Below are 24342 nucleotides of genomic sequence, written 5' to 3'. Positions count from 1 at the left end.
TACTGCACCGTCTTCTGTCGAGCACCCAGGAGATGACGATGGCTAGCAGTCGTACTGCACAGTCTGCTGCCAGCAAGATGTATAAAGATAGATGAAGTGGATTAAAACAAGAAATAGACCAGATTTGTTTTCTATTAATTTTCTCCTCCCTCCCTCCGTGAAATCAACGGCCTGCTAAACCCAGTTTTGAGTTCTATCCTTGAGGGGGCCATTCTGTTTCTTGCAAAGCCACCCCCTTTGTTGATTTTAATTCCCTGTAAGCCAACCCTGTGAACCATGTCGTCAGTCGCCCCTCCCTCTGTCAGAGCAATGGCAGACAATCGTTCCGTGCCTTTTTTCTGTGCAGACGCCATACCACGGCAAGCATGGAGCCCGCTCAGATCACTTTGGCAATTAGGAGCACATTAAACATCACACATTTTCCAGCAGTATATGCAGCACCAGAACCTGGCAAAGCGAAACCGGGCAAGTAGGCGACGTCACCGCGGTGACGAGAGTGATGAGGACATGGACACAGACTTCTCTCAAAGCACGGGCCCTGGCAATGTGGGCATCATGGTGCTAATGAGGTAGGTTCATGCGATGGAACGCCGATTCTGGGCTTGAGAAACAAGGACAGACTGGTGGGACCGCATAGTGTTGCGGGTCTGGGAAGATTCCCAGTGGCTGCAAAACTTTTGCATGCGTAAGGGCACTTTCATGGAACTTTGACACTTGCTTTCCCCTGCCCTGAGGCGCAAGAATACCAAGATGAGAGCAGCCCTCACAATTCAGAAGCGAGTGGCAATAGCCCTGTGGAAGCTTGCAACGCCAGACAGCTACCGGTCAGTCAGGAATCAATTTGGAGTGGGCAAATCTACTGTGGGGGCTGCTGTGATGCAAGTAGCCCACGCAATCAAAGATCTGCTGATATCAAGGGTAGTGACCCTGGGAAATGTGCACGTCATAGTGGATGGCTTTGCTGCAATGGGATTCCCTAACTGTGGTGGGGCCATAGACGGAACCCATATCCCTGTCTTGGCACCGGACCACCAAGCCGGCAAGTACATAAACCGCAAGGGGTACTTTTCAATAGTGCTGCAAGCACTGGTGGATCACAAGGGACGTTTCACCAACATCAACGTGGGATGGCCGGGAAAGGTACATGACGCTCACATCTTCAGGAACTCTGGTCTGTTTCAAAAGCTGCAGGAAGGGACTTTATTCCCAGGCCAGAAAATAACTGTTGGGGATGTTGAAATGCCTATAGTTATCCTTGGGGACCCAGCCTACCTCTTAATGCCATGGCTCATGAAGCCGTACACAGGCAGCCTGGACAGTAGTCAGGAGCTGTTCAACTACAGGCTGAGCAAGTGCAGAATGGTGGTAGAAGGTGCATTTGGACGTTTAAAAGCACGCTGGCGCAGTTGACTGACTTGGTTAGACCTCAGCGAAACCAATATTCCCACTGTTATTACTGCTTGCTGTGCGCTCCACAATATCTGTGAGAGTAAGGGGGAGACGTTTATGACGGGGTGGGAGGTTGAGGCAAATCGCCTGGCTGCTGGTTACGCGCAGCCAGACACCAGGGCAGTCAGAAGAGCACAGGAGGGCGCGGTGTACATCAGAGAAGCTTTGAAAACCAGTTTCATGACTGGCCAGGCTACGGTGTGAAAGTTCTGTTTGTTTCTCCTTGATGAAACCCCCCGCCCCTTGGTTCACTCTACTTCCCTGTAGGTTTGATGAAACCACCCTCCCCTCCTCCCTTCGATTACCGCTTGCAGAGGCAATTAAGTCATTGTTGCTTCACATTCATGCATTCTTTATTAATTCATCACATAAATAGGAGGATAACTACCAAGGTAGCCCAGGAGGGGTGGTGGAGGAGGGAAGGACAAGGCCACACAGCACTTTAAAGGTTTAAAACTTTAAAACTTATTGAATGCCAGCCTTCTGTTGCTTGGGCAATCCTCTGGGATGGAGTGGCTGGGTGGCTGGAGGCCCCCCACCGCGTTCTTGGGCGTCTGGGTGAGGAGGCTATGGAACTTGGGGAGGAGGACGGTTGGTTACACAGGGGCTGTAGCAGCGGTCTGTGCTCCAGCTGCCTTTCCTGCAGCTCAACCATATGCTGGAGCATATTAGTTTGATCCTCCAGCAGCCTCAGTATTGAATCCTGCCTCCTCTCATCACGCTGCCACCACCTTTCAGCTTCAGCCCTCTCTTCATTCCACCACCTCTCCTCCCGGTCATTTTGTGCTTTCCTGCACTCTGACATTGTCTGCCTCGACGCATTCGTCTGTGCTCTGTCAGTGTGGGAGGACAGCATGAGCTCAGAGAACATTTAATCGCGAGTGCGTTTTTTTCGCCTTCTAATCTTCGCTAGCCTCTGGGAAGGAGAAGATCCTGTGAGCCTTGAAACACATGCAGCTGGTGGAGAAAAAAAAAGGGACAGTGGTATTTAAAAAGACACATTTTATAGAACAATGGCTACACTCTTTCACGGTAAACCTTGCTGTTAACATTACATACATAGCACATATGCTTTCGTTCCAAGATCGCATTTTGCCTCCCCACACCGCGTGGCTAGCCCCTCATCCCTCCCCTCTCCCCGTGGCTAACAGCGGGGAACATTTCTGTTCAGCTACAGGAAAACAGCCCAGCAGGAACGGGCACCTCTGAATGTCCCCTTAAGAAAAGCACCCTATTTCAACCAGGTGACCATGAATGATATCACTCTCCTGAGGATAACACAGAGAGATAAAGAACGGATGTTGTTTGAACGCCAGCAAACACACACTGCAATGCTTTGTTCTACAATGATTCCCGAGTACGTGCTACTGGCCTGGAGTGGTAGAGTGACCTACCATGGTGGATGGAATAAGGCTGCCCTCCCCAGAAACCTTTTGCAAAGGCTTTGGGAGTACATCCAGGAGAGCCACGAATGCCAGGGCAAATTAATCATTAAACATGCTTGCTTTTAAACCATGTATAGTATTTTAAAAGGTACACTCACCAGAGGTCCCTTCTCCGCCTGGCGGGTCCGGGAGGCAGCCTTGGGTGGGTTCAGGGAGTAGTGGCTCCAGGTCCAGGGTGAGAAACAGTTCCTGGCTGTCAGGAAAACCAGTTTCTCCGCTTGCTTGCTGTGAGCTATCTACAACTTCATCATCATCATCATCTTCCTCATCCCCAAAACCTGCTTCTGTGTTGCCTCCATCTCCATTGAAGGAGTCAAACAACACGGTTGGGGTAGTGGTGGCTGAACCCCCTAAAATGGCATGCAGCTCATCATAGAAGCGGCATGTTTGGGGCTCTGACCTGGAGCGGCCGTTTGCCTCTCTGGTTTTCTGGTAGGCTTGCCTCAGCTCCTTAAGTTTCACGCGGCACTGCTTCGGGTCCCTGTTATGGCCTCTGTCCTTCATGCCCTGGGAGATTTTGACAAATGTTTTGGCATTTCGAAAACTGGAACGTAGTTCTGATAGCACGGATTTCTCTCCCCATACAGCGATCAGATCCCGTACCTCCCGTTCGGTCCATGCTGGAGCTCTTTTGCGATTCTGGGACTCCATCATGGTCACCTCTGCTGATGAGCTCTGCATGGTCACCTCTGCTGATGAGCTCTCCACTCACCTGCAGCTTGCCATGCTGGCCAAATAGGAAATTGAAATTCAAAAGTTCGTGGGCCTTTTCCTGTCTACCTGGCCAGTGCATCTGAGTTGAGAGTGCTGTCCAGAGCGGTCACAATGAGCACTCTGGGATAGCTCCCGGAGGCTAATACCATCTAATTGTGTCCACAGTACCCCAAATTCGACCCGGCAAGGCCGATTTCAGTGCTAATCCCCTTGTCGGGGTGGAGTAAGGAAATCGATTTTAAGAGCCCTTTAAGTCGAAAAAAAGGGCTTTGTCGTGTGGACGGGTGCAGGGTTAAATCGATTTAATGCTGCTAAATTCAACCTCAACTCCTAGTGTAGACCAAGGCTTATTTTTTCAGTGACGGTGGTAAGGGTGGTAAATAGCAGAAATCAACTCCTAGCAATACATTTGGCTAGAGGAGTGTTTTGTGTTGGGAAGTTCACTAGTTTGCGTGCACTTGGTCAATTGTTTCGAGTTATTTTTATTTGCTTGTTTTTTGCTATACTAGCTTTACATGCCTTTTACCTAAAGCAAATGCACACAATTTTGTACAAAACACACATCTATATTCTGTGGACACTCCAAGTCCCCCAGGCCCTATGGCTGCCGATGTTCATACATTTAGCAGCCTCATCACACATTCCTGCTGCCTAGCTAGCTCTCACACAGCCAACTGGGCAGCGGAAGTAGTCTGTAATTGTTACTGCTAACCACAAGGGACAGTGTAGCACCTTTGCCTCTTGTGTCCCTCTTCCTACTGCTGGATCGGAGCAGGGAAGGTGTAGCCATAAAGAGGCGGTGATGGCAGCCATAGCAGCAAACACAGGGAAGTGGAAGGGAGAGAAGGTGAAGGGCCCAGAGTTGGCCTTAGGGTCCTCCAGCATGCACCCACCTATCCAGCCCTGCCACTGCTGCCAAGTTTTGTGCAGCTCCATGTCCTATCCCCACCTTTGGTTTGAGCAGGGTGCATTGACCACAAGTAGAAATTTGTAGTTTATATATAAATTATTTGTGAATTAGTTCATTAAATAATCTGCATACAATGTCACAAAGTGAAATGAAAAGTGTTTCATACATCATTACTTCTCCTGTGCGTCATACAAGATTTACTGTGCCTTGACAAAACATAGGTGCCATTAAAGTCAAAAAGCCAGCACATGATATATCATGAATTTAGAGTTTTAAAAAACTCCAAGATTTTGGTTCAGAACCTGGAGCACATGAGAGTTACTGCTAAAGAAGCACGAATCAATACATGCGCAACAATGGAGACTGAATGTAGACTCTGACACCTACCCAAAGGAAAATGGGAAAGTTGTCTAGGGAAATGCCCAACCAGGAAATGTTTGATTTTTTTTTAGCAGTCTAGAAGAGGAATGAGCAAAGAGGTGGGAGTCAGGAACTCCTGAATACTACTCCTGTATTGTAGTAGTAATACACTGCCACTAACTGCCACTAACTTATGACAGTATATGGCCTTGGACAAGTCAATTCACCAGACCAGGTATACGAATCTAGATAGACACAAGCAGCAGCAATTGGCACCAAGCTTTTCTTAGGATGGAGGCCTTATTAATCAGAGCCTCAGACCTTCACGTTTTACCTCTCTGTGAAATGGGCATGATCAAATTTCTCTGAGAAATGTTTTTCCATATTCCAAAGTAGGTTATGCACCCCGATGCCAGCAAGATTCAGGAACATCCAGAAAGCAGTAGAGAGCACTCTTCCTTGGCACCGAATGTTTGGAGCCAAGATTATGTAAGGGCTGTGCAGTTCCAACTGCTTTAGTTTCTTCCTTTCTACAGTTAGAAAGGTTGCTGCAGATATAAAAATCTTGGCTCCATTCCCAGAGAGCTGTACTGGGGTTCTCCCAAGTTTCTATCATATGTTTTTTTCTTCTAGTTTAGTTAATTGAGGGTTTTAATTTATTAGACTTCTAGTTAAAGTTTTGTTTTCTCGTTTGGCTTAGTTTGACCCCACGCTTGGCACCAGGAGCATCATGGCTAAGTTGTCTCTTAAAGAACCAGAGAACAAGGCCCTGTTCTCAGAACTGATGTGTGTTGTCTCAGGAAGGCTCACTACCTGACTGGTGTTCAGTGCCCCAAGTATTTACACCTCAGGCCCACAGTCAGCACCAGGTTGGACATTAGGAAAAACTTCCTGTCAGGGTGGTAAGCACTGGAATAAATTGCCTAGGGAGGTTGTGGAATCTCCATCACTGGAAATTTTTAAGAGCAGGTTAGACAAACACCTTTCAGGGATGATCTAGATAATACTTAATCCTGCCTTGTGTGCTGGGGACTGGACTCGAAGACCTCTCGATGTCCCTTCTAGTTCTACAATTCTAAGCTTGCCTTATGATAGTGGCCTTACAAACCAGAAGTTCCTAAGAGAGTTAGAGTGCAATCTCCACTACATTACTGTCATAGTTTCAGGATAGATGCACCTGTAATCCCCCTTCATGATCCCTTCAGGGCACCTACTTAAAGGCTTCTGGCTGCCAGCTGTCCCCTCTCTTGGGTGGAGACTTACGTAAATCTCCCTCCTGACTGAAGTTTTAAAGGCTGCGCAGCTCCCTGCCTTACAATGGGATATTCTCAGCAAGCCAGGCTGCTTGAAGAGGCCAGCATTTGCGCTTTGCTTTCTCTTCAAAGGCTATGAACAACATAAATGCCAGCAATTATAAGTTACCATGCAGCTCTTTATAAGTAAGCACATTTATTCTAAAGGTGAAAGCATTACCAAGAAAACATATTAAAAACAATAAAAGAACCTACATGAATTCTAAAAAGCTTATCAGAGGTCACCTTGACTCCAACCCAGGGTTCTGGTAGGGGTCAGTCTTTCAAAACCTACAACTGGGCTCTCCTCATGATTAGAAGTTCATAACTGCCTTAGATTCAGAACCAGAACCCAGGGTGGGCAGTTCAGCCATTTCTCTATATGGCTTGGGCCTTTGATTTCCAATCTCCAGGATCAGGTAATCAGCAGACAAAAACACTCTCCTCAGGGTATAGTTTCGGAAGGCTGGATTTTTGCATAACCAGAGGTGAGGAATTTGCATTAACCTCTCCCTGGTGTTCCCCAGGAAATCCACTTCACACTTATTGTCCAAAATGTCCATTCTTGTCTGGCACATTTTCAATATAGGCCTTTGAACTACCATGCCTCACATCACATCTTCCGCCAGGAGAGATTACGTACAATCCCAGCCCACAATAATACATAAGCTATTCATTTAATACAATGGACCCAAAAGATACTTAAATTTAATTCAATAAGGTCTCCCAAGAATGTGGCAGAACACAGCCATATCTGTCACAACCCCATCAATTCTCCTTTTTCACCTCTAGCCAGCATTTTTGACTCCTCCTCTGGTTGTGAGGAGGAAGAGGTGGTGGGTGACTTGCATCATTCTTTTCCTGAAGATCAGGAGTGATAACCATGTCCACACACTACATATGTATTACCACAAGATTATGAACAGCTTCAGGAGCTGTTGAAAGGTATAGAAGATTCCTTGGAGACAGAGACCATTACAGTCCATAAAAATACATCACCTCTTTGGCATCTTGAAGGCTAAAGGAAAAGGAAAGTTACTCTTCTGATTAATGCAGGGTTACTAGACCCAGCCCAGGACTTCTGGTTCATGCCAGCATCGAAGAAGGCTGATTGCTTACACCAGCTGTCTCAATGAAATCTAATAGGCTACAATACTTCAACAAGGATTCCTGTATTTCTTCAGCTATCCTATTCTTGGATCTTTGGTAGTCTCAGCTGCTGGGAAAAGATGAAGGACTTTGGAAAAAGGCATGAAGAAGGTTGAATTTGGGGGGAGGAAAGTATATTCCTCTGGGACTCCAGGGATGTCTCCTGCTAAGAAGCTGAAATGGTTCTATACCAGTTTCATACTTGGGAACGGACGCTTTCACTGCTGGACCTTTTGCCTGAGGAACAACAGGAGTCAGTGAAGGACTGTTTCAGAGGGACATGTGATGCCTAAGAACTTTCTCCTTGTGCTATATGATACTTCTAACATATCTGTTAGAACAAGGGCATCAGGCATCATATTTAGTCATTATTCGCAGATGAAGTCTTTGCCCTCACTAAGGCATAGAGGTCTTTCCTGTACATTGACCCTCAAAGTCTACAAAAAGTATACATATCTTCCCTAAATGTTTTCATTCTATGAAAATTCAAGTTCAAAGTCCTTCTGACATGTAGGGTAATGTATTTAATTTTCCCTGGGTAAGGAGGAGGTTTCAGGAAGAATTCCAAGAGACAGTCAGTTTCAGGTAGGTATAAAGTTTGGAAGAGGATTCAGAACAACTATGACCCTGTGGAATACACTGAAGGGAGAATCAGCCATTAATGTCTGCAGCTCATTCGCTCTTCTTGTACATGCGAATTAAAGCCTGACAAAGATGTTGCCATTGACCATGGGGCTCTCAAAGTTGCCATCCAAGAACAACTGAGGATCTTAGTGGAAAAGTACCAGGAGCAATCTCTTGGGGAGCCTTTTTTCCCTTAAGTGTACAGCCAAAGACTGACTGAGTAACTCCATTCAAGCTGGACTCTTATACAACAGGAGAAATGAAGGATTTAATTGTTCTAGAACAGTTTTTTTAAATAGTGTGCCTGGAAGGGTGCAGACTTGGGTGTGTTGGCACCAGTCATTTTTATAACAGACAATGTAAGGAAGTGCTCATGAATATTGTAAAATATACAAAGCTATTTAGTCTGGTTGAACAGAGGAATTATTATTTCCTAGGCTGGCCTACAGGTCTAATGGCCGCTTTATACATTGCAGTGTGGAATCCGAGTTTGGGATTTTAGTTTAGCCTTTTGCTGTGGGAGCATGATGATCAAAGCCCCTAGAAGGGTTACAGCTCACATTTATCTCTTGCAACCCACCCTCATTAATGTAAAGGGAGATACAGGCAGGCTTCAATGGAAACCATGCACAGCCCACCTATTCCAGAGAACCCTAGCAATGCAGGATATTTGGGATGTACTTTACCAAAAAGGGGAGAAATGAAGTCTCCCGGGGAACCCCAGAGGAGAGAAAATAATTTTCTAACAATGATTCTAACACAAGGGAAGTTCCAAAATATTTCAAACACCAAGATTTTAGGTTTGTTAAGAAAAAAATTACATTTAAATTTTTGCAAGTTAAAAATTAAATTAAAAAAAAGTGAACTGGCCTAATAACATGATCCTGTTTCCAGATTTAGGGTCCCTGTAGCCCTGGGTATGGAGAACTTTGGACCACATAGGGGAGAGAGAGAGTGGGAAAGAACTGCTCCCACCACCCAATCTATATGCAATAATAACAATTTACAGAGTGACGCTGATGTAGGTCTGAGTGTGGGGTGTTCTCCCACCCACTCAGCAAACAGAAGAGCTGAACAATAGTGGCTGTCAGAAGAAAAAGGGGCAAAGGGTTATCAAGGGAAGAATAGTAGCATCACAACGAAAAGGCAAAAATCTCAGTACATTGTCTGGGCTTGTTTTCAGGTGGGGACCAGGCAAGGCAAAGCAGAAAGCTTGCTCAGATGTCTGTCATAAATAGTGATATGTATATTCTGAAAAACGTCACATTGGGGGTTTTGGATAGCACTAACCAGGCAGTAAGTAGATAATCTGTATCAAAGGAAGGATTTCCAATATCCAAAAAACTATGCTATACAGAATGAAAATAAGAGATGTAGTACTAATTGAATACGCTTCTGGAAAAAAAGAGTTGGATGCCAGTATTTGTATCCTCCTCTCTTCAAGCCAGACACCAAAAGAAAAATGTTAATAAGGATCTAAAGAGACTCCATATGACTCCAGAAATTCTCAAAAAACAACATAAGTTTCCACTGTGAAAGATTCCCAAGAAGTGTGTTAAAAACCTAATTATACTTGTAGGAACAATTACAGTTCTGTACTGCAAGGGGAGCTGTTGGTTCATAATACTAAGACTGTGCATTAGCTCATCCACCAGCTTCCGTAACATCCACTTCCAGCTATAAGGAGTCATGTTTCAACACCTCCGATTCCCTGATGCTGACAAGCTAAACAACTTGTTTTGTCTCTGGGAGCTCTTCTCTGGTGATTAACTGCTTATAGTGAATACTAATTATATGAAAGTACAGTACTATAGAAATACTGTTTCCTCTACCTGCAGCATCACCATTCTCTTGCACAGAGAAGGTATACTGTTAATTCAACTAAAACCAACAAGATGATATTTTTCAGCACCACAAATAAATTAATCAGCCTCTTACTATGTTATTTCGAGACAGCAAAAGTTACTGACTAGCAAGAGTTTCTTTATCCTTCTGCCTGCAAAACAAGTTTAATGACAGATTATTGCACATTTGTAAATGCTTGTAACAGTCCTAGGAATAAATTTGCAACATGAAGCGTGTGAGAATTTGTGATCTGTTGGTGGTTATGGAGACTGAGCTGTATCCCCAATTCCCCAATTTGAACATTTACCCCAAATTATCAGTTCTTAGAAATTGCACCTCAGACTAAAATCTTTTCACCAGTGAGTCTGAGAATTTGTTTTCAATTTTAAATCTAAAGTGCTTGTTAAAATGCTAACATTGCAAAATTAGAAGCAATTAAACAATATAAGGCCATGAGTGATTAAATCTATCAAATAGACTCAAAGCAGCTCAAGCGACTATTTAACTAAAAAGAAGAATATCACAGGCAACATTCAGATGTCTTCATCAGGATAAAATTAGGAGATCATCCAAAACACAAAATCTGCTCATGCTGCCATGCAGGAGAACAAGTTTAGAAATGACCTCAAGATTCCAACTCCTCAGCTCCAAGTGCATTGTCTTTGGGAAGAGGAGAGGAGCACAGACAGTGCTGCAGTATGATCACTCTATGCTTGTTGATTAAATAAGCATGACTAACAGTGGCTTTGAAGGGAGACAGTGTGTTCCACTTTCCTGACAGGAGAGAGACTGAAATCACAGTGGCAGTAGTCACTGGGCAATGGGTGACAAGATGTATAGATAAGGGAGAAAATAAACTATTTTATTGATTTCAGTCATTTTACGCAATGTTTTAAAACTGTTTCTTCCAGTGCAAACTGATTTTATGTTGGTTTTCTGTTTAAAAGATTTGATATCTTTTAAAAACTGTTTAAATTAGAAAGAAAGACAACGTACTGACTGTTTTAAATGTAAATTTTGACCTAATCATTGTGGATCAAATTCACCTCTGAAATAAGCAGGCGCAACTCAGCTGAAGTCACTGCAGTAGAGCCTACTTATTCCATGGCTGAATTTGATGCTGTAGCTTTAAGTTCTTTGTATTCATTTAAAGAAATCAAAAAAGAAAAATGGCCAGCAGGTTTCGTCAACCATGGGCATGATGCCAGGAGTCTAAAGATCAGACTCCTCCAGGCTGAGATGATATCATCTACTCCAAGGTCCTAGGGCTGACAGTGTCTGGAATATCAGAAAATTTACTAGTGAACACCCCACATCATATTTTTTATGTTAAACATGATTATTATACTGACAGAGTACAAAATCTGTTTCAAAGATTCCACTTCATCCATTCCACTTCATCCCTGCATTTTTTTTCTTTTACTATGTGTTTAATATATAACAACTCTTACCTAAAAAGCATGCCCTAAAGTAAAGCACTGGTACTTGGTAGCTGCTGGAATACAAGACATGATACTCATAACGAATCACTTCTGATGTTGCACAGATTCCAGCTACTTGAGAATCATCCAGGGCTTCCTAAAACAACAAACATTAACACAGTACTTCAGTAAATTGTAGGCTTACCCATGAGGAGAAAATAAGGATTACCATTATAATAATTAATTTAATAAATATAAGGAGCAGACATGAAAGTGAAATACTGAACACTCATCAGTTGAGTCCTGAGGAAATAGTAAGACCAGAAAGGAAAACACGAAAGCCCCAATTCTGCACAGATTTACCTACACGCTTCACTTCACACACCATGAGGAATGTGTATATAGTTAAACCCATGTGTTAGTCTTTGCAGGATTGTGGCCTTAATTAATCCAGATTGCTTTTGTGAGACAGAGAATCAGACAAAAAAGCAACTGTGGAAAATCTTTATCACAATACTTTTAGCAATATGTTGGCTACAGCAGCTACTCCCTTCGTTACCTGTTGCTGTTGAAGATCATCCTACCAACTGAAGGTGAGGTTATAATAGATCCCTAAAGAATCTGGAGGTTTAAAACAAACAAAAGGAAGTATTTCTTCACACAACACACAGTCAACCTATTGAACTTTTTGCCAGAGGATGTTGTGAAGGCCAAGACTATAACAGGGTTCAAAAATTCATAGATAAATTCATGGAGGGTAGGTCCATCAATGGCTATTAGCGAGGATGGGCAGGGATGGTATCCCTAGTCCAGGGGTCTCAAACACGCGGCCTGCGGGCCGAGTTATTTCCTGCGGCTTGCCATAGGAGCCAAGCTCCCCTCTGACCACAAGGAATAGTTACAGGTGTTTATATTTTATTAAATCCCTCTTCACATGACAGTTTTTAAAAAGTTAATACATTGACTTTTAATAGCACACCATTACTTTTCATTTTTTTCATTTTTGACTGTACTTTTGCATCGTTGTATGAAAAGGTTCAAGTGATGCGGCCCTCGGGCTAATGTACTAGTCCTCATGTGGCCCTTGTGGTGATTTGAGTTTGAGATCCCTGCCCTAGCCTCTGTTTGTTTGCCAGAAGCTGGGAATAGGTGACGGGGATGGAACACTTGATGATTACCTGCTTTGTTCGTTCCCTCTGGGGCACCTGGCATTGGCAACTGTCGGAAAACAAAAACAATGAGGAGTCCTTGTGGCACCGTAGAGACTAACAAATTTATTTGGGCATAAGCTTTCGTGGGCTAGAACCCACTTCATCAGATGCATGGAGTGGAAAATACAGGAGCAGGTATAAATACATGAAAAGATGTGAATTGCCTTACCAAGTGTGAGGTTAGTTTAACAAGAAAATTCAATTGACAGCAGGATACCAAGGGAGGAAAAATAACTTTTGAAGTGGTAACGATCCATTGTCTACAGCCAAGCTCTAAGATACAACCGCATTTGCTCTGATCCCTCAGACAGAGACAAACACCTACAGGATCTCTATCAAGCGTTCTTACAATGACAATACCCACCTGCTGAAGTGAAAAAACAGATTGACAGGGCCAGAAGGGTACCCAGAAGTCACCTACGACAAGACAGGCCCAACAAAGAAAGTAACAGAACGCCACTAGCCGTCACCTATAGCCTCCAACTAAAACCTCTCCAGCACACCATCAAGTATCCACAACCTACCCTGAAGGATGATCCCTCACTCTCACAGACCTTGGGGGAGAGGCCAGTCCTCGCTTCCAGACAGCCCCCCAACCTGAAGCAAATACTCACCAGCAACTACACAACACACAACAAAAACACCAACCCAGGAACCAAACCCTGCAACAAACCCCGGTGCCAACTCTGTCCACATATCTATTCAAGGGACACCATCATAGGACCTAACCACATCAGCCACACCATCAGGGGCTCGTTCACCTGCACATCTACCAGTGTGATATATGCCATCATGTGCCAGCAATGCCCCTCTGCCACGTACATTGGCCAAACCGGACAGTCTCTATGCAAAAGAATAAATGGACACAAATCTGACATCAGGAATCATAACATTCAAAAACCAGTAGGAGAACACTTCAATCTCCCTGGTCACTCAATAAATAAAAGTGGCAATTCTTCAACAAAAAGCTTCAAAAACAGACTCCAATGTGAAACTGCAGAACTGGAATTAATTTGCAAACTGGACACCATCAGATTAGGCCTGAATAAAGACTGGGAGTGGTTGGGTCATTATAAAACCTAAATCTAATTTCCCCAGTACTAATTTCCCCCTACTGTTACTCTTGTCAACTGTCTGAAATGGGCCACTCTCATTACCACTTCAAAAGTTATTTTTCCTCCCTTGGTATCCTGCTGTCAATTGAATTGTCTCGTTAGACTAACCTCACACTTGGTAAGGCAATTCACATCTTTTCATGTATTTATACCGGCTCCTGTATTTTCCACTCCATGCATCTGATGAAGTGGGTTCTAGCCCACGAAAGCTTATGCCCAAATAAATTTGTTAGTCTCTAAGGTGCCACAAGAACTCCTTATTGTTTTTGCTGATACAGACTAACATGGCTACCACTCTGAAACCTGTCGGAAAACAGGATACTGGGCTAGAAGGACCTTTGGTCTGATCCAGTATGGCTGTTCTTATGTTCTTCTTTTCCAAAGGATAATTCATTGTATGCTATAAATTCTAAGTTACATTTTTAATAAGAGCTATTTTGCAAGAGGTTGTGTTGGTTAATAACACTTGTGAAGTTGAGACAATTTTCTTCCCCTCCTCTTACTATATGGTGCTAAATTCAACTTCAACTATAGATTGGGCTCCACCTCTTCTACTTGTTTATAAGCAGAAACATTCCGATACATTCCCAGGAGCTCCCAATTACCAGCTTACTTTTTGTATCTTCTTTTACCAATGTATGAACATAAGACATAATTTTCAAAAGGTGCTGAGCACCCATAGTTCTTATTGACCTTACAACCAATTGCGAAAGTTTATCACTCTGAAATTTAGGCCATTAACTTTTTAACCCTATTAAATAAGCTAATTAGATATACTGGAACAAATTTTCCAAGAATGCACATGCACTTGTTGCACATGCACTTGCACTTGTTGAGCCTTCAAAACCCTGAATTTGCAAACCAACTGTATGCCCCAAAGGGTAGGTATAGATGCACAAATATGGGCTTTGTGGGTGCACTAGTACCAACTAACTGTGAATATTTAGTTCTTTGCCCAAGCATAATGCCAAAGACTGAAAGGGAACAATGAAGAAACAGCATTCTTTAACCCTCAAGTTGTTACAACATATAAGACAGTTAATGCTATTTTGTATTTTTTCTTAGATCCTTAACTCACCTTAATGCCTCCTCTGCCATGACTCAATCCAAGAGGGAGATGCAAGAACTGACAAACTATAAGGGTAACCATAGAGAACATACTATGACTTTTTGGAAAGCCTATGTAAGTTGATTTCATCCAAATAGTATTTTAGACAATCAGGTGTTGCTGATAAACAAGTGTACAAGACTGTGACTAGAGGTCCCAGATTCTGGATAGCCACATACCACTGTAGTTGGAAATAATGATAACACAATTTTAAACATTAAATTAAGGTATTTAGACAATCACACCAGCTCAAAGAACAACTGAATTATAATGGCCAATTGCAGAAAGCTTGATCTTAGTTTACCAAAAAACAGATACCTAAAGCACTGAGACTGAACATTAAAGGGAACTCTCTCTGTGGACCCAGCTTTTAAAATCTTAGGCAATGAGATATTAAAGACCATATGCCAGAAGGGACAACACTGATTACTGTTTTTGACTTCACCAACCAGATACAGATCTGTATGCTTTACCCAGTTCACATACAATAGACTAAGGACACAAATTTTCCCTCCTTCCCTCATAGCAATCCCACTGATCAGATATGATATTGGGAGTCAATACTATGTAAAAGATCTTTTGTCTAAGAAAGGTTGATATTACTTTTGCCTAGTAAACTGATAATTCTTTAAACTGGATATATCTTCTGGGACAGTGCTTTGGTGAAGAGCATAAATGGGAAAAGTGAAGAAGAGAATGGAGGGTAGTGTCAGAAATTAAAAACAGCAACTAGGGATCAGCCCAAATCCCCTCAAATTTTGAGGACCTTTGGATTCAAATCTGAACCCAGACCCAAACTATATGACTCAATCTCTTCTTGAAGAAAAACTCAAAATGATTCTTTGTGAAGATATTAATGTTGAGTAGGTTTTTATATTATGGGTTTACGTACTATTTTGGCCATTAGACGATCTTGCTCTGAAACAGGACTGGATAATTTGACATATAGTGAAGTACTTGCTGAGTCACTTTCTTTTGTTGTCTGTGCTGTACTGTACCAATGATAGTTCCAGTGCTGATACAAGTTTTTAAATATTATTCTTCCACCAAAACAGTCCGGTACATGCATGTACACTCTCGTGTGTGTGTATATGGAAAAACAACTAACAACATTTTAGTCATTAACATTATATTGATTTCTAATTTGGAATTATTTTTAAACTAGAATAAAAAAAAGTCACCCTCTCTTTCACCCAAAAGCAAATGGAGAAATAAGTAACATCTTTACCAAAGAGCTACCTTCCTCAATGTGAATTCAGCAGAACAGGCCTCATGAACGTCCTGCTATCTTGGAAGTGGTGGGTTAAAATATGAGCAGTCTGTCGCTAAAAATTCTGCTTCTCGGGATTACAGGGAGTTCAGGGTTTGAGCAACCTCTGCAGAAAAACCTTAATTTTCTGGAGATGAACTGGATTAGGGAATAGAACAGTGAAGGAGTCAGAAGCTCTGATGACCCTGTTCCTCAAGAGGGAGGAGATGGACTATAAAAAATCTCCCTTGAGGACTCCTGGTGTTACTGGAGGGAAATTAGATTACAATATGCCTCTCTAAAGATCCTACTTCTCAAGAGACAAGAGCTATTTCATCCAGAAGTGGCATCCCCAGAAGAGTTGGTACACCTCTGGAGAGGGTTAAGAATAGGGAAGAGCACGTTGTACAAGCAGTCTTCTCCCGAAAAGCCTGGTGTTTTAGGGAGCTGGAGGTTGACCATTTCCATTCATGTTTTAGGGAGCTGGAGGTTCACCATTTTCATTTTGTATTAACCTGTTTTTTGCTTTTAAATGATAGTTTGGGCTGTGTCTGAAACAGGGAATTCAAAAGAGTGCAAAGCTTAAGGAAACTTTGAAAGACAAAAATTCTCCCTCCTCTCTCATGTAACAAGCTGGAATTTGGTCTAGTATACGAAGCTTCTGTTATTCAAAATATGATTTTTGATCATTCAGATCTCTTTGCATGCTGTATATATTGTGACAAGTGGAATCACTGTTGTAGTCTGTATAGATGCACGGACACTTGAATCCTTCTTAGAGCTATTTTTAATCCCTTTTAATTTTGGTAAACAGCAGTGGCAGGACTTGTTACATAAAAAGATACAGTACCAACATGTAATCCTGTACTTTATAGTCTCTGTAAGGATGATGCATAGAATTTAACATGGTAAAGTAAATTTTGGCGCCTACAACCACTGAGAGTGTCTCTTTAGCTGGTGAGTTGAGCTTTTGCTAAAGTCATGTTCTAGAATAAAATGAACTGGGTCTCTTTAAGATGATCTTTGGAGCATTTAAGACCCTTTTTGTGACTGAATAAAACTCACAAAGACTAAGAGAAAATTCCTTTCACCCAACAGAAGGTAAGTCTGAGGGGTTTTTAAACAAATGGCCATAGCTTTTTGCATAATCGCTAACAGAGCCATAAATAATAGAAGGTAACTAATACATAAAAATAAAATCCAGTTATTTTCACATAAGCCATGTGATAGCTTATTTATAAGTTGTTTTTTTAATTTTTAATTTGTTCCTTTCCTCGCTATATATACTGCTGTCCTGCACCCTTTGAGCTGTTAACAGTACTTTATGTACTATGGTATTATTACCGCTACGACGCAACATAAATAATTTACTCTTGAGCATTGATAGGTCATAACGTGCACAGTACCATTGCTCCAAAAATATTCCTGGAAATATAAATATAAAGAGGATGAGTTAGCTCTGTTGTTGAATTGATGGATTTTGTTTAGATACTCACTATGGCAAAAAGATTTATCTGCACAGCGGATAAAATGCGAATTTTATTAAAGTGTTATTAAATAGGGATTTCTGGCTAAATTGTAATTCCTAGAAAAATTACACAGCCACTTGATTTCTCAGTTCTTGTTTCTCCATAAGAATTTGCTTGCATGGCTGCTGCACTGCAAAGGAAAACTGAATCCAGGACTGACTGACTGTTTCCTAAACAAATTGGGAAGTTGTCATCAGGAAGCATCTGTTACTTTATTACTCTCACGAAAAAGCATTCTTGTGCTACCATAACGGACTATTGAGCAGATGCTTTTAAGCACTATACCCACAGCAATGTATGTATAATAAAAAAGATAAGCAGCTACAGCCTAATTAATGATATTGGTTCCTTTATAAATGCATTCTTAGTAATTTTAATTGATCAAAAGTTGTCTTTGACATTTAGTTCCCTCTTCTACCCAATATATATGTTCAGTTCCTTTTAAATGATAAAATATTTATATCAATAGATAAGAATTGATGTTGCACATCATTCCAAAGGCAAAATAACACATTTCTACTCTAACAAAAGATACTATTTTATCCCTTTGTGAGGCAGAAGACAAGTTAAAGATCCTGGGGGGTGAAGAATTAACTTGTTTTTGACAGTATTTAATAAGAACTGTATCCATGAGAGGTAAGGCAGGTCATGTTGGCAGGATAGGCCTCAATGGGATGGGTAGGGTACAGAAGTTGATAGCATGAACTGGGAGGGAGACAACAGTTACACGATCAAAAGGGATCTGTCTTCCCCTCTCCCACCCACAAACACAAAAAGAGTGTGAGCCTGCAATCCTTGTCCCACCAATATTCCCTTTGAAATGCAGGATCAGGACATTTTTGGGAGGAGAAAGGGGAGAAAGTGCAGTGATTCCACCAAGAGCAGGCACATTTCTCCTTGTGATGAAATTACGGTTGCCTATCCTCCTAATTCCCAGGTTTATCATCTCCCACTAGTGCCATGACCCCCATGCCCTCCTGCTGTAGGTTAGCCACTTGGGAGGAAGCAGGGGAAAATGTGACACATACAGAGTTACTGGTATTGTTAGTTTAGTCATGAAACGAAAGATGAGATGCTTCCAGGATCAGTAACATAGGTTTTTTCAGTTGCTCGTAATATGTTTGCCTTTGATATCTTACTGTTTTATGCTCTAACTCTGAAAACAAATGAATAATGTTTGTGGCTTCTTAATGTTTCTCCAACTCCGTGGTTCTCGTTTTTTCAAGTTTACTATAGTGAAACAGAAATGCTCTCATGGAGCAACTCCCAACCCAGCCTCCCAACCCCATGCTTTCCCTTTGATAAGTACAGTGCTTGGTCTCACAAACATGTACAACTAACATTCAGACAATATTAATCAGATAAGATTAAATAAACTTTAACATGAAAGGTGCAGTTGCTTAGATAGATTTTATCAGGGATCTTGATTTCTTCCCCCTGTATGTTTTTTACACTTACTAGTACTGAGTCTCCCCTTGTTGACTGTAATCCCATCTGTTCTAATCTCCCCAGCTCACTTTGCAGTTTGGTTTTGCCCCTCTGTATGTTTACTGCTCTATGCAGAATCTCAAGGCTAACCCATCACAGACACCAAATTTCTGGGCCTGATTCTCTCCTCACTTATTGTGGTGTAAATCAAGAGTAAAACTGGGGTGGGGGGGAATCAATGGAGTAACACTGTACACAACTGTAGTGAGATCAGAATCCAACCACTTGATAGCAGCCTCCCCAAAACCCCAACAAACATTTATGGCCTGAAAGACACACCAGATGACATCAGGAGAGAGTGTGACTCCTGACATCTGATCAGGAGTTCTTCCCAGGCTGGATGATACCATGAAAGCTAGAAAAACTGAATGATCTGTGCAGTTTGCAGAGCACAAATCTGAATTTCAGTTGTTGTTCAAGAAGTGACAAGGGGACCATCAAACTGAAGATCGTTCATCACAATAATGAACAGTGAGAAAAAGACCAAGACTTCCCAGGGCCTCCAGCACACACCCAGGGTAAGTTATTTTTATTTTAACACAGTAACAGGACTTCAGCTTTAGAAATTCCATGACAGCCACACACAAGAAGATAGGCCCAGGTTCTTCAGAGGACTGCACATCTGCATGAGGTCACTGTCCCCAACTTCTATTAAATATGTCTATTATAATACCCAGTGGCCCTAATCAGACTTGGGGCTCCCTTTATGCCAGGTGCCACACAAACACACACACACAAATGTTGTCACTACCCCGAAGAACTTACAATCTAAGATGACTGATGTACAAATGTGATTACCACATACATCCATTTTTACATACATATATACATTGCAAATGTTCTTCATTGGAAATAGATAAAGGAAATGTCAACTATCTCCATATGCTTTCCAACATAGCCATCATTAATTGACTGATTTCTTATAAGCTTTGTGGCAGAGATTGGTGATGTGAAGAGATCTGAAGGAGGAAAGTATAGTGGTTTTATGGATTACATTCATTGAGCAGATCCATTCTCTGAAAGCGTTTGGGTGGCTGTGGATCACCACTTCTATTTCTGTACCAAGCTTATGTATCTTCAAAATCTGTTGGCCTGCTGCAGACCTGGTTAAACATTTATAAGATGCTACCATACCCCTAACTGTTACTTAACATGAGCAAAAAATTGCCCCTTAAAAACAGTTTCTTAAGCATTGTCACTAACTGCTAAGTTCTCAGAATGATCACAGCTAGAAATGGATGAGCCCTTTTGAACTCAACAAGTTACGAAGTTGCCACAATTCAAATGTGAACTAATGTAGACATCCAGTGGATACCTGTGGTCATATAGATTCTTCATAGTTCAGCTCCCAAAGGAACATCCTTTTATTGCCTGTCAGTACTCTTGCTATACGCTTGTAAAAGAATCTAGTCATTATAAAAATGATTCACTTCCCTAAAAAAAGATAAATGGGAAAATAGAGAATGCACCTTTTTTTCCCCATTCACAGCATACCAATAGGCAAAATCCAAGCATTCCACCCCCAAAGAATGCCATACATAAAGTTATAATAGTTTCTCATGTATTAACAATCATTTCTAATGGTTGGAAATTAGATTTGTCTTTTGATTGCTCTAAAACTGTTATCACAAGTGAAAAGCAGAATCTATTCAAGTGAAAGAAGCAATAGACCATGAAAACTTGCTCTACATCTAAACGAAGAGATTTCTTTCCAAATCTCTTTATTCTTTTTGTACTGTTATATTGAGGCAGAATTACAAATGTCTAGAATTTGTTGGATTTTTTTTTTTCAAAAGCTGAAATAAAACTTTTCTTTAAAAAATATACAAAATTCCACTTAGTGCCTTAGATATATGAACTTTACCATTTTAGGAATACAATGAGAATATTGTATTTAATATTTTGGAATGTTAGTAATTTTTAATTTTTTTTTATAAATGGTACATACAAAACACGATAATCATCAGCAATATGAAAGCATCATCCAAAGATTTAACAACCTATCAGGACAAGTTGCAGATCTAGAGATAAAGATTCAGCACGGTTATTCAAGGTTCATAAAAACATACCAAATATATAACATACACTGTAGTTATAACCGCAGTTAGTTCCAGTGATGATTTAATTAAAATAAAAATAAAACAGCACAAGAGTATGTGTTAAATTCTGACTTAGTGACTTTCTCTCATGAACAAACAAACATAAACTAGGTAATACACACTGACATATGCAATATTTTTCAGAAATGTCAGCAATTTACTGAAAATGGAAGCAAGTGGGAGAAAAAAAGAGTAGTTAATTACACCGCAGGAACCGTGGTTCTTTGAGATGTTGTAGTCAGTGTGGATCGTATTCTAGGTGCATATGCGCCTCATGTGTTCAACCTCAAAATCTTTTTTGAATACAGCATGCATCAGGGCTCTGTATGTGTCCTCATATTCATATAAAAGGCAGTGACCCTGACCCGCCCACAGTTCCCTCACAATTTAAAGCCTGTGTTAGCAGAGGATTTTGAAAGAATGGATGGAGGATGAGTTGTGGATCCACACTGATTACATCACAAAGAACCATAATTACTGTAGGGTAAGCAATTGTTGTTTCTTCTGCAAGTATGTGTCAGTATGGATCCCAGTGTAGAAGACTGGCAGGTAGTATCCTCTTCAGGATGGTGGTCATGAGGTGTATCACCTGCATCAGTTCAACAGAGTATGCAGTACAGCTCTCCCAAACTTTGCATCTGATCTAGCAGCCAAGCCCAGTACACAATGCTTGACAAACATTAAGAGGCTGCTCCCCATAGCAAACTTGCAGATTTTGGACACTGACATTTGGCACCACGCTGAGGATGCTACTGGAGCTCTGGTGTGAAAGGAACATCAGCCAGTGGCAGCACAGTGAGATAAAACGTGTCATCCATTTTGAAAGTATTTAGGATTAAATGGCTTGATGTTTGTAGAGACCAGTTACAAATAGATGTGAGGACTATCTGAAAGATTTGGTCCTCTCAGTATGGTATTGAAGAGCTCTGAATATGTCCAAAGTGTACAGCTTCTTCTTCCCTTGCATAGAATATGGCTTTGGGAAGAACTCAGGTAAGTGGATTGATTCAAATGGAATTCCAAAACCACCTTGGAGAGGAATCTTCCATGAGATTGCAGTACCACTTAATCTCTATGAAACAAGGTATACAGAGGGTCTGCCATGATTACCTGGACCTTGCTGACTCTTCCGGTTGAAGTGAGGGTGACCAAAAATACCATTTTGAGAGTAAGATGGTAGATGGAGCAACCCAATCAGGACCCATAAGTCTGTAAAAGATGACACTGAGGTCCTCTGCTAACACAGGGTCTCTAAACAGTGGGTAAATATACATAAGACCCTGAGGAAATTTGGATACCATTGGATGACAGAAGATCAAAAGTGAGTATTGGTGGATAATATGCAAATATTGCTGCCAGATGGATCTTAATCAAACTGAATGAGAGCCCAGAATGCATTAAGTGTAGCACGTAGTCCAGAATCTTTGGTATCAGGGTCTTCACTGGGTCTAGACCATGTTGGGCTACCCAGATCGAGAACCTGTTCAATTTAGGAAGAGCAAGTTTTCCTCATGGACAGTTTACAGAACCTTTTCATGGCACATAGCAAGCCAACATCCAGGCCATCAACTGCAGCAACCTTGGGTTTGGATGGAATACTTGACCATGATCATTCAACAGCTCTGGGAAGTTGATCAATGGTTGCATGGACATCTGCAGCAAGTCCACCAGCCAGAACTCTTTTGGCCAGTAGAAAGGTGTGAGACTGAGTCCCCCTGATCTCCTCTGTCTTTGGCAATCATACTGGGCATCATGAGGAAGGCGTAAAGAAGGCCCTGATTTTACTGTAGAAGGCATCTGGCAAAGATTCTGGGCTCATCATTGGGTATGAAATCACTGCATTCAGTAATGACCAGAGAGTGAGGGATCTGACTTGAGATAACTAAGCCCTTGCAGTGGTGGAATCTATCCTGTTATGAACTCTTATCATCTGTGAAGGGCTGAGAGACTGTTTCTTGTAGTTCACCAGGAAGCCCAACCAAGAGAACACAGAAAGTGAAGCAGAGGCCTGATGTGATTTGCCTCCTGTCAGCCAGTCATCAAGATACAGGTAGATGTGGATGCCCTTCTTCCTCACGTGCACCTCCACCACAGTGAGGCATTTCAAAAAGACTCAGTGCCTTGGAAAATTCAAAAGGCAGCACTTTGTACTGACAGTGACTTGTGCCCAATGTGCATCTCAGATACTTCCATATCACCATCCTCCTGGCCCACAAGAAGTACATGTCCTGTCAGTTGAGAGCCACAAACCAGTCCTGAGCTTGGAGGTATGGAATAATAGAGGCAAACACTACCATTCTGAATCTGAGATGATGTATGTATTTGTTTTGTCTCCTCAGATCTAGGAAAAGACAAAGACCTCTTTCTTCAGAGTGAGGAAATATTGGGATTAGAAACCTCTTCTGACCCTGTACTCTTGTGGTACTCTTCTATGGTTCCTAGACAAAGTATTTAGGTTACTTCTGTTTTCATGAGAAAGGGTCCATGAAGATGGCAGTGAAGTGAATTAAATGGTGCAGCCAGAGGCAGCAATGTCCAAGACCCATTTGTCAGCTGTAATGTCCTCCCAGATCAAATGGAAGGGAGTGAGGTGGTTTCCAAAGGTCAACTCGGTGGTGGTTTTAGCATGGCTCTCAACCATCTTGTTAACCTTACTGCTTCTGGCAGGGAGGTTGGTGCACAACAGAGGAAAAGGAGAATGGATGCCTCCACAAATAGCAGAGTTGCCTTCTGGGTGAATACTCAGGCCAGCAACTGTGGGAAAAAGATGGTATCTCTGTCTCTGAGGTGACTGGTACTTGAAGGGCTTGCATTACTAGTGCTGCAGTATAAATGCCCAAGGATCTGAGTGTCTATGTGGAATGAGGGCAGGAAGGAATGGCAGATTGTGCAAGGGGCAACAACATGGGCAGTAAAGGCACCACTGGTGTTTGTTGCTCACAGAGGAGGAGTGTGGACATGAAGCACAGGTGTGAGGTTTTTTTAAGCTGACTTGTCAGGGACATAATCCTCAGGCTGGGAGATCTCACTAACAGAGGAAGAAGTCCAAAAGGAAACCTATTTACATAGAACACTAACACTACAAAAAACAAGAAAAAAATTACTATCTACAGAGATATACACAAGAAAGAATGGACAAGGCTAAGAACAGGGAGGAACAGGAGTTCCTACCCAGGGCATGTGGCAGTAAGAGAGAACTGGGGCAGCACTGACCCGCATGGCCTCTTATAGTCTCGGCTGCGCACACAAAAGCTACTCACAATGCATCTGCGGGTCAACAGACGCTGCTACAGAACTGTTCTGGCCCCAGCACATGGCACACATGCACACCCAT

At 41.9% G+C, this 24342-nt stretch overlaps 2 protein-coding genes across 5 annotated transcripts in view; both read right to left on the bottom strand.

The window, feature by feature from the left end:
* Positions 1-24342, bottom strand: part of ATG10 (autophagy related 10) — a 145756-nt gene that overhangs the window by 37965 nt on the left and 83449 nt on the right. For all 4 annotated transcript variants that reach the window (XM_074952806.1, XM_074952807.1, XM_074952805.1 and 1 more), the window contains one exon: positions 11240-11366. In XM_074952806.1, coding sequence (XP_074808907.1) covers positions 11240-11366 — 127 coding nt within the window. The remainder of the gene's footprint in view (positions 1-11239; positions 11367-24342) is intronic.
* LOC141987891 (myb/SANT-like DNA-binding domain-containing protein 7) lies at positions 1934-3575 on the bottom strand. The gene is made up of 2 exons (XM_074953735.1): positions 2993-3575; positions 1934-2406 (listed from the first exon to the last, which is right to left on the bottom strand). Exons 1-2 carry the CDS (start codon positions 3573-3575, stop codon positions 2321-2323), a joined length of 669 nt encoding a protein of 222 aa, XP_074809836.1. The 3' UTR covers positions 1934-2320.

The sequence above is a fragment of the Natator depressus genome, chromosome 5 (assembly GCF_965152275.1).
Source record: "Natator depressus isolate rNatDep1 chromosome 5, rNatDep2.hap1, whole genome shotgun sequence".
Taxonomy (NCBI): domain Eukaryota; kingdom Metazoa; phylum Chordata; order Testudines; family Cheloniidae; genus Natator; species Natator depressus.
The sequence above is the reverse complement of the archived record's forward strand: the minus strand, read 5'-3'. Positions and strand labels throughout refer to the sequence as shown.

What these genes read in the sequence shown, in the direction of transcription:
- LOC141987891 (XM_074953735.1), bottom strand. Translation starts at nt 3,575, where the DNA reads ATGCAGAGCTCATCAGCAGAGGTGACCATGATGGAGTCCCAGAATCGC. An exon ending in AGGCGGAGAAGGGACCTCTG is followed by an intron (nt 2,407 to 2,992) that starts GTGAGTGTACCT and finishes TTTCTCCACCAG; the next exon opens with CTGCATGTGTTTCAAGGCTC.